This window comes from Onthophagus taurus, chromosome 1, assembly GCF_036711975.1.
Source record: "Onthophagus taurus isolate NC chromosome 1, IU_Otau_3.0, whole genome shotgun sequence".
NCBI lineage: Eukaryota > Metazoa > Arthropoda > Insecta > Coleoptera > Scarabaeidae > Onthophagus > Onthophagus taurus.
Window position 1 is genome coordinate 38,556,438 of NC_091966.1, and position 11,313 is coordinate 38,567,750.

The following is an 11,313-nucleotide window of genomic DNA, read 5'->3' on the forward strand; positions in this document are numbered from 1 at the left end:
AGAACTTTCAAAATCGCAAAATATATGAATATGTCTTTGAACATTAAAATTGGTGATAACTCAAGAACAAAAAGTGATGAAAAACAATTTTGATTCAAAAAAATGTTCTATATTACCCCAAAAACATATTCAATAAGCAATTTCATTCCAACGTTTGATTCACCTAACTTAATGCAGTCAAAATCGCAAAATATATGAAAATTAACGCTTTTGAGTATTAAAATAGGTTATTGCTCAAGAATATAAAGAAATGGGGACCTAATTTTTAAACCAAAAATGTTCTATATGATCACAAAATTATATTTACTAAGCAGTTTCATTCGATCGTTTAATTTGCCCTACTTGCTTCAGTCAAAATGTATTAAAGTTGAGGTTTTTTATCATTAAAATAGGTTATATCTGAAGAATACGAAAAAATGGAATATAAATTGTTGTGCTAAAATTTCCTACATTGTGCCTAAAACATATCCAATGGGCGATTTCATTGTATCGTTTAATTCATTCTACTTAGAAGTCTCAAAACAACGAAATGTATCTATGTAAGACATAGATATGGAAAACAATTTTGTATACTACAATTATTCTACATGATCCCAAAAACATACTTAATAAGCAATTTCATTCTAGCGTTTAATTCGTCTTACTTAGTACAGTTAAAATCGTAGAATATATAAAAAGTGACGTTTTTGGGGATTAAAATATGTTATATCTCAAAATACAACGAAATGGAAAACTGATTCTTAAACTTAAAATGTTCCATATTATTTTAAGAATCCATTCTTATTCACATATTCATTACTAGATGAATTATTAATTAAGGGATAAATTTAATGTTTTATTACATAATAAGACGAACTTATTTATAGAAAATTATGTAATAAGAGACCCACATTCGTCAAATCAAGGAGTCATTAGCTATATACCGACGATGTAAATTAATTTTAAATCCTCTCCGTTGAGTACTTCCTTTCAAGGTGAGGAAGCCTTCACATAGCGAAAGCAAAAGTGTCCCCAAGGTAGGGTTAAAGTGATAAGTGCTGATTAGCTTGGATTAACAAAGCCCCAGCTTATTCTCTTGGGTTCTCTTAAATGGGCGGACGCCTTGAATACATTTAACAAATTACTCGTATAATTTTAGACAATATTATTAACATATAAAATTTTACGAAATTTATATCCACGCTTCTTGACGTTAAATTTATATTATGTAATAAACGAGAATTTCAGGCGTTTTTTAGGTACCCTATAAAATTGTTAAAAGTTATACAAATAATTACGTTTTAATTAGCAGGTAATCCAGTTACATGGGACTAACAGGATTATTAAAAGTTTTGCCGTCGGCCCAGTTAATAATTTACCGAACCGACGTCCCAAGAGATTTATACCAGTCTTTAACTTATAATTAAACTTTATTCCAAGATTAAATATTAAGTCCTTGACAATCGACTTCGCTAGCGGTTCGCAGATAATTACGGCCAACCGCATTATCCGGTACCATCAAAGGAAATCCGTGGTCAGAGTTTTCCAATTGGTATAGGACGAGCCATTTTCAACCGTATCTTCTCCATACATCTTTATAGATATTAAAGGGATACGTTTCTCCGATTGCTGGCCTTCGTAGTCTGGGAAACTGATCGAATCGAGCCTATCAATTTCATGCTCGGGACAAAGCTTTGAAAACATGCGAACGCTCGATGTTAGATATATCGAATATTGAGCTCATTAAATTATGGTCATATCTCTCGAGAACGCTTTCAGTAGAGGGTTTTACGTAACTAGCTTTCGTCGACAACCGGATGCCAAGACATTTCTTGAACCTAATAGAATCAGGGAGAACGTTTATTGCTTCGTTCGAATATTGCGAACATTTTTTCCTTAAATTGATAGTAAATTTAGTTTTAAAAAACCTTTTATCTTTAAGAGTCAATTATTTTAGTTCACGGTTATATACGGGTTTTGTCGTTTGGTCCTCTGTCGGATAGATTATTCCCTTTCCGCACTTCGAAAAGAATATCAGCACGTTCCATCTGGACTCCACTCGGACCGGAACAAGCCCGATTCGGACCGGAGCCGATAACCGAAGCACGAACTTCGCCCGTACTTCAGTCAGCGCCCTCCGGGGCGGCAACGGTGAGGTCCTGCATCCCCATAAATTATATATTTACCGCGCCAGTTCATCCCATCTATTCCCTGTCCTTTTGTGCCACACACACATACACCTCCCTATACCAAGAGTTAAAAATCAAGAAATCACAGACCGGATTCTGCGGATTTTGCTCGAGACGGTTCATCGAGCAGGTTAACAACGACCCGATAGACGTTCAACTTCGATTCCTGTCACGTACGAAATCAATTGGGATGTGTAAGAAAAAATAAGAAACACGAAAAAAATCGAACTGTTGCTTTCAATGTATCAAAAAAAAAACAATGTTATTTCTAAATTACAAATTAAATGATGTCACATTTAATGTAATCAGTAAATGTACAAACACGTGTAATCGTCAACACTCGCGATTTGTGGTTTCGAATCCGGTTCCTAAACGTCCAAAAATGTATGTTTGTCCGTAAATATCCACCAGCGGGAAACTATTTTATCAATAGACGACCATTATCAGATGGTTTTAATTTGAATGTTCCACAGCGTATGTAATAAACGCTAATTACGCAGCAGTTTGTGCTAAATTATGAACTGCTGCAATGTATTTTTCGTTGTCCGCAAGAGGTGATGAATTTCGCGTAAAATAACAACCATTAATCTATTTAGAAAATCTTTTTTTTTTATTCAGCTAAATTACGCTACGTAATTATTTGTTTTATAAAATTATTAAACAATTATCCTTAAATACACAACACACATACGCTGATAAAGATGTACATCGTTTTACTATTTTTGTTACATCCTACACATTTTTTTTTGCCTATTTTATTCGTATTGATACAAATTTTTTGGCACCTAAAATAAAAATGAACGTTATGAATGTGTGTTTCAGCGTAATTTCGTTAAACTAACCTGAACGTATTGGTCTTTTGGTGGTGGTGTTGGTTTAGGAATTTTTACCACAATATCAGTTGGTTTTCTAACAACCTAAAAGAAAAAATATTAAAAATTATATTAAAAAAAATGATTATGTAATTATGTAATATTTATGTAGGGAATGGAAATTGTCTCATTAAAAATTATAAATATAATTTGTGAAGATACGAATTTCAATTTCAATGAAGAATCGGATTGTTATGAAAACAAGGTCTTCATTTTATTAAGATGTCTGACAGAATTTTATTGCTTTAGAGATGGCCAAAATACACATTACTTTCTCCTCCTTTACAAGAAAGGCCGAAAACTATAATGATGCCAACAGTTTATCAAAGCATACATAACATCTTGTGGCTGATGAATAACATTTCTATAATATTGGAGTTCCTTAGAAATGTTTGAATTCATTTTCAAATTAACGTATCTCCATAAGTTGATAGAATTAGCCTTGAATCAAAATTAAAAATATGATTCCACGACTTATTATTATACAGGGTGATTCAAAAAAACCGCTGACAGACTTCTAGACTAGATAATAGATGAAAAATTAAGATGAATAGTCTTAATATACATGGGGTCGCAAATGCCTCCGTAACAAGATATAGCGGGTCAAAGTTTCTTTAAAATTAAATATTTTCTGCAATAAAAAGCCTTTTTTAAAAAAAATATTGTCAACGTCGTTGCTAATTTTGTCAAACGGGCAGTATTTTCGTGTAAAGTCATCAATTAACTATCAATTGGTCGATTACAAAATTTTGATGAAAGTAATAGTTTTAAAAAAAACACGTTTGTAGAAAATTTGTTAATCCAATCAAAAATTGTTGCTTTAATCAAAGTGTTGTAAGAGACCAATTGATATTGATAATTGATCACTTTACACGAAAACACTGCCCGTTTGACAAAATTAGCAGTGGTGTTGAAAATATTTTTATAAAAGGGTTTTTTATTGCAGATAATGTTTAATTTTAAAGAAACTTTGACACACTTATATCTCGTTAAGAATTTGCAAGCTCATGTATATTAAGACTTTTCATCTTAATTTTTGATGTATTACCTGCCCTAGAAATCTGTCAGCGGTTTTTTGAATCACCCTGTATATTCAAGCTTCTCTATGGTAACTTAAGTAAGTTCTTTAGTAACACAGCAATCAGCAAAAGTCTTCGTTACTTAATGTTTTATGGTACCATCTATGTCTTGCACTGTGTCTTTCATTACTTTACAGAATCTTCTCCAGAAATCTCTTTTATTCCTGCGAATGTTTATGACTTAATCTAATACTTAGTGGATTGTTTTTGTAATGAGTTGAACACAAATGCCACAAAGATCACAATCGCAATAGAAAGGTTATCAGTAAGGTAATTCTTAAACTGATCTTAATTTGTGAATAAGGGTTCCGACCTATGAGCTGAACACAATGGTTTAGAAGAAGCATGCTCTATTTCAAATAACCAAGGTTAATTCGGTGGCTACGTTATTAACAGTAAGATCTTCATGAAATAAAGACATTTTTACTTTTGTCATTGTTGGCGGTGTTGGCTTAAGCTACGCAATGCGCGTAAAAACTGCATTAGACCTGTATGTTTTTCATCCGATTGAAGGCAAGAATCACGCATGCCATTTAGACATCATGTACTACAACTTCGGGCAGAGGTCGAAGTCTTTAGTGACATCACATTGTATTTTGCAATGTATGCTACAAATTTGTACTGTGTTTAATGTTAACTACAGCTTGTTTAATGCACCTGAAAACTTCACCAATTCTTTATCAAGAAGAAGTCTATGAAGATGACGTTTTGCAAAACATAAATTAGCGATAAGCAAAACAAAGTAAGAAATTGAATAACAGCGACGAAATATTCTTCTTTTTTCATAACTCACTCCATCATAAGAGAACTAAACTCAACCCAGCCGAACTAATCTCAACCAAACTAAACCCAACCCAATATAACCCAACCTAACCCAACCTCGTTTTTTTTTGTGTTTTTTTGCTGGGGAGAAGAAAAAGCTTTATGGCAAATCAAAAACTGACCATATCGAGTGTGTGGCACTCCACTAACTCAGATTTCATTGGACAAGGTTCCGGCACTAAAACTCCCCCCTTCCCTTTCTTTCACTTCTAGGTTTTCAGCATTATGGGATCGCTATATGCATTACTGCAAGCTACTTGCGAAAAAGCAAGCAAGCCGTATGGGAAACACCCGGTTAGAGATCAGCCGGCCTACGTTGCTGCTGCTCTGTATGCAGAAGTGACACAAATTAGCACTTTTTTATCTATCGCTCTTAGCTATTTCTTTTATTTGCTATATTTCAGCAAATCTTCCATGCTGAAGATGCATACAGGGACACCGACCGTATCACCGCAACCTATAAAACCCAACCCAAGCCAACTCAACCCAAGCCAACTCAACCCAAGCCAACTCAACCCAAGCCAACTCAACACAATATAATATCGTTAATATTTACTATTTCATTATGAATGACAGACAAATTTGTAAAATCCATCAAATGAAAAAAAATTAAATTATAATTGTTTAGAAATATATATTTTTTCCAACAATTTCTCGTAGCGAGGAATATGTTTACAGATATTGCTGATGATGCCTTACTAATTTTTGAAGTGAATTTTTTAACCTTAGTAGTTAGTTTTAGTTTAGTAATTAAGAATTGCAGTTTGTGGTGCCAAGGCAAGAGGTTTGGAAAGTAGTAGAGAAGAAAGGGACTCCCTCACAACTCTGATATATGCAGATAATGTAGTCCTCATCGCAGGCTCGGTGAGGAAATTGCAACAGATTGTACTCGAGTGGTCAGAAACTCTAAAGCAGACGGGCATGATGTTGAACAAGGTGAAAAGTCAAGTTATCCACATCGAATGTGATGGTCAACTTCTCATCCAGGTTAATAGCTATCAATATCTAAGGATGTCTTCTATCACTTCAATATCTTCTAAAGGATGAAGTACGCCGAAAGGCCAAGACAAAGTCATGACAGAACAGAGTACAGAACAGCCGTTTTCGAAAAGATCTCAATATGCAGCCGGTTGAGAGGATGATTAAGGATAGACAGCTGTCTTGGTTTGGCCACATAAGACGAATGAGATAGGTGAGGAAACCACGAAACAATGTCAGTATGTCTCATAATCATAAATTTATAGTTTTGTATTCAAAAATTTTCAGTTATCTTATCATACATTGATAATCGATCACTATGTTATGAGAAATTAAGCAGGGAAGAACTATTGCTTTGTTAAGCCTAGAATCCGAATACATAAGCATAATAGATGCTAAAGGAATTCTTTTCTATTCATACTAAGAAAATGATTTTCTTCTGTATTAAAATAGTTTAATTCAGTTAGTAATCGTGATAACGAGAAGGGATAATAACTATTCTGGGATGGTGTCGCCCCGGAGGTCGGTGTTGGTTAAATTGATAATTCGGTTAGGGTCCGCGCAAAGTTCAATTGTATACAATTAATGTAGAAGGCGTGTTGTAACACGATTACCCACCTCTGCTTTGAATCCTTCCTCCGGATCTGCAGTATAAGTAACAGTTCTAATGAACCCGTCTGAATCTACAACTGAATAACTGCCCGAAATCTTCTTACCGTCACGTTGTTCCTGTCTGTTATGGTAGTTAGTGTTTTCATCATCCGTTACGTCAAAGCCAAATTTATACGAAGAATTCGCCTAAAAGAATTAAAAAAGTATCAATTTATTTCACGGTTTGTTTTTGTTAAATAAGTATAATTCAATTTTACGCATTGCAATAATTTCAGAATTTAGTGTCGTAATCGGTATCGACCTAAAAAGTAATCTGAATATCACATGACTTTCAAAACGGTACTTTCACGTGCAATTACTGACTCACATATCTTGAAAATTTAACTGGATACATCTAAATTACCGGAAATTAAACGTCAATAGCTACTATATATTGCATAACCATTGTGCGTTACCGTTCTGGTTTGCAATTAAGTGAAAGTTAAGCAGTCAACTCTCAGTTTACCAGACGGTAAAGACCGTGTATTCCGTTTAATCACATGTGCAACATAAATTTTGTTGAAAACAAGTAGAGAATGCAATTAATTTTATGCATGATAATGATAATCTCTCCTAAAACCTAACGTGCTCATGCGAAACCGAAACTCATTTCCGGCAAACCGCCACTAGACAAGGTTGTTGTTTTATTTCTGGACTGCGCTCGATTTAACGCCGGTTAATAATTGATGGTTGGGAGTCATGCACTAACGAACTCACTTAGTACGGCAACGAGCTCGCGGAATCTCGGGTGAAAGTGAGCGGAAGTTTTTTTGGCGACGAAATTTTTGCGGAGAGCCACGTCGTCGCCGTTGGCTGGGCGACTTTCACGTCTTCTTTCCTAAAAAATTGTAAGAAATCTACGAAACACTTCAGAAAAAAGACAAGCGGTTATTAAGATATTGCGAAAGGTTTCTATGCTAACAAAATTATATCACCAAATGGTCTTAATAAACATATTACACGCACATTCAAACAGAAAGTTGCCCATTATTACTAATGTTTTGTATTATACAGAACAATTATTATTGGTATTAATTAGCTGCATTTAGAGTATATAAGACTGCATCCATACAAGTTTCGTATTAACGGCATTGTTAAGTAACGTTCAATTAGTTCTCGATCGACCACGAACTATAGGTTCTCGCATTGTTCGTGAATGCATTGTTCTTGGAGATGGTCTACCGAGACCTTATCTAACTCAAAATAGAGGGACGGAGAAGAGCGCAGTTTCGACATCTATAGGCAATAAATATCCCTATTTAGCGTTGCGGGAACATCATAATCCCACCAAGCTGGTTGCGGAAAGGACAAAAGGGCATCTTGAAAGTAATTGACGTCGCGATGCAATCCCGGCGAAATCGACGTTCGAGAAACGCGACGGTGAAGAGCTGTTACGGGATGTCGTTACGTAATAAACGTGCGGTTGGAGTAGCGAAGTGGCCAACTTGGGTAAAGGCCACTTCTATTACAGTGTTGACCTTATGAGATTGCAGGAAAAAAAAAGGTGTTACTTCGAAACGTAAAATAAATTTGATGCTATATATAGATCGTAAATAAAGAAGATTAGAAATGAAGAGAGAATTAATAATAACGCCAAAATGAACCTTTGTATTACTGATAATATTGAGATGCCGTTGGCGATATGGAGTTAATACCGGAAATTTGAAATTCTACTGGGATAAATGGAAGCGCGGCGTTTGTAATGTCGAGTTTTCGTTTTAATTTCGTTTTGGAGGGCCATTTCTGGTCGATAAACCATTTGTTTGAAATTCACGACACGTCTTTCATTTGTATTAATGTTGCGCTTCGGTGGAGGCGCAGCAGATAAACGCGACCCAATATTTCTTAAAGTTGTGAAATGCGTTTTGCCTAATACCGATCCGATAAATACCCTTCGCGAAGATTTGGCCTTGGAAATTTATTCCAACGATGATTGCTTAAAGCGTCTAAATATTAATGTAGATGAGTCAATGATTTAAATCAACCTTATTCGAGTACTTTCAAATCACGTTCTAATAAAAGCGACATTAATATAATTATCAAGGTTATATTAATGCGTATTAATGCGAAAATACAGTTTTGTTTTAATTATTATTATTATAAAAGATAAATGGATTTGATGTGGAAAGCGACAAAACTTTCGCAAATTAAAAAGTAAAAAGTATGTTTAAGTGTACCGCGAAATTAGAAATAATTGCTCACCGAATGGCCGCCGGCATTTCTATTTAGTTTGTTTATTTGCCCGCCGCCGGTGCGATACGGCTTTAATAACACCGCCCCCGGCGCAATTGGTGCAACGTGGCGAACGCTACGATATACGACAGTTTTCCAGAAGTTTATTCACCGGTCCAGTTTGCGAAACACGCTTTGTACGTTTCTATTGCTAATTTAAAATAGCAAAACAAAAAAAATTAAAACATACATCATCATATTGCTCCTCCTCTTCAGTTTGTTTACCATTTGATCTTGCTTGAGCTGGATAAATTTGTGGTTGATATTGTTTGGGTGGTTTAACGGAAGTTTGAACTTGATATTGAGCTTGAGGTTCAGGTTGATACACATATTGCGGTTGATATTCGACTTGATACTGGTTCGGTGTTTGCGCAGCTGCGTATCCACCGCCTTCTCTTTCTTGCGTTGCCCTTGCGATTGCTTCGTTTGCTGCTACTATAGCTTGTCGTTGCCTACTTGCTTGCCAAGCTGCTCTTCTTTCGGCTGTTGCTTGTACTTGATTTGCAAGTCCTTGTTGTTGTTGAACTGAGAGGGTGTCCGCATAACCAGGTCCCGCAATTTTATTTGCTACTCGTTGAATCTAAATATAATTTAGATCAGAAAGGTTATAATGTAATAAAGTTAAAGATAATACTTGTCTATCAACGTTTGTGGGTAACAGCAATTGTGGGACGAGTTGTGTTGGTGGTGTGTAAGCAGGGGCTGCTGCATTGTAAACAGCCGGTTGCGGTGTTGGCGTACGAGGTATACTTATATACAGCGGTTGGCTTTGTTCTTGTTGGGGTAGTAGCGATTGAATCCCGGCGTAGTCTCCCGTGGGATAGGCAGGTTGGGAAACCGGTGCGGCCGCAGACCGTCGAACTAAGGTTAACAAAGTAAGGTAACACAATGATAATAAATTATTGGAGATCATCGTTTGTCTTATTGATAAAAAGCGAGTAACCGAACTGGGCGAACGTCGGCGCCAAAAGCTAAACTTTTGCAATTACCGGGGGAGGTGTTTTATATATAAGCCGCAATCCCCTACTTCCAACGTGCGAAGCCGTTAGTATCTCTGGTTGTTCGTCGGGACACTTTCGAGCTAGAGGAGAAAGGAATTGCACAATAGCAGGGTCACTGTATTCTCTGTATTGTACAGCGTCCTGAAAAAAAAGCTTTTCTTTAGTTACCGGACGATTGACCACCGCAAGATCTTTTTTTTCTCTAAAAACGTTTTTAGGTGAAATGAAAATAAATTATGCAATATTTTGTTTCATAATTTATTATTTACCTTATCGGTGTTGAAAGGATTTATGGAAATCGGGTTACGGTATCGATTTGTTTAGTACTTATCGAATTGCAGTTACAGTTATATTTTTATCCCAGTGTTAAATTTAGTAGTCATGACTTTTGTGCGACTTTCGAACCTTGAACGTTATGAAGAAAAATTACTCGCGTGAAACTTTTATAACCTACATACATCTAAGTACATTTAAGAAATTAATTACTACCGTAATAAAATGCGATTAAATTTTATACTCCTATGTTTGTAAAACTTGATATTTGAAATCAATAGAATTTCATCATGCAATTCACTACTTCAATGTGTTATTGAGTGTTTATTAACTATTTATTTTTACTTTAACTTTGATATATACGATTTAGTTCAAGTTTTCGACGCAGTTTAGGAAATGTGATATTGTCCAGTTATTATAATTCAAAATGATAATTGGGAGCTAAGTAGAAATTCTATTGTTAGAGCTTCGGTGTCGTGCAGAAAGCAGTTGCCTAACTACAGTAATTAGTAACCGAGTTATCTTGCGCAATTACTCGGTTATGTAGTGGTGCGGCAGTTGGTATTAATATTAACGATGTACGGCCCACACCGATGTACGTGTATATGTATGTATCTGAGGATGTAACTTTGTGAGAAAACTTGTCTACGTCAGCGATTGCTGACCTGGTAATATGCTAGTTAGCAAACTAGAGATACGAACGATTCGGAGCGGTTACAAATACTAACTAGGAAATACTCCCAAACCAGGTAATGTAAAGTCAACTATATTAACTTTTCTTTCATGTATCATGTATCGTGTTTCTATCGACAATAAAACGACCATTAAAGTTGGTTGTGTTAAGCATTTGTTACCGTTTTTAATAGACGTCGTTCTTTTGAAAATACGAGTTAACGCATTTTATGACATAATTAAAGGTTTGTATAAAGAACCTGACTTTGCGTTAAACTTTACATTTCCTCAGTTCCTACTCATTTCTTTCATTGATTTTTTTTGTGTAACTACGAAAATGTCTAAATTATCCGTAATATTTCTCGTTGGTATTCTCATTTATACCGTAACATCTCTTGCTGTTGTTGGTGAGCAATACAACTTAATCAATTATTTTCTTTAATTAACATTTATCTTTTAGGGAAACACTATTGTCTTGGAGAACGTGAACCCGGAGATGAATGCAAACAAAAATGCGCCGAAGTAAATCAATCTCCGATGTGCTACCAGAGAATGTGTTATTGTT

General features: G+C 35.3%; 1 protein-coding gene across 1 annotated transcript; it reads right to left on the minus strand.

Moving 5' to 3' along the window:
- Positions 1 to 2,755: 2,755 nt before the first annotated feature.
- LOC111429317 (uncharacterized) lies at positions 2,756 to 9,781 on the minus strand. The gene is made up of 5 exons (XM_023065195.2): positions 9,437 to 9,781; positions 8,993 to 9,382; positions 6,538 to 6,717; positions 3,011 to 3,085; positions 2,756 to 2,953 (listed from the first exon to the last, which is right to left on the minus strand). The coding sequence occupies exons 1-5, from the start codon at positions 9,713 to 9,715 to the stop codon at positions 2,924 to 2,926; spliced, it is 954 nt and encodes a 317-aa protein (XP_022920963.2). The 5' UTR covers positions 9,716 to 9,781; the 3' UTR covers positions 2,756 to 2,923.
- Positions 9,782 to 11,313: the final 1,532 nt, after the last annotated feature.

Bases quoted from the DNA above. Each gene is read 5' to 3' on its own strand.
- LOC111429317 (XM_023065195.2), bottom strand. From the start codon at position 9,715: ATGATCTCCAATAATTTATTATCATTGTGTTACCTTACTTTGTTAACC. The intron at 9,383-9,436 runs GTATTATCTTTA...AATTATATTTAG, and splicing joins CCACAAACGTTGATAGACAA to ATTCAACGAGTAGCAAATAA. The intron at 6,718-8,992 runs GTATGTTTTAAT...TAATTCTTTTAG, and splicing joins AGGAGGAGCAATATGATGAT to GCGAATTCTTCGTATAAATT.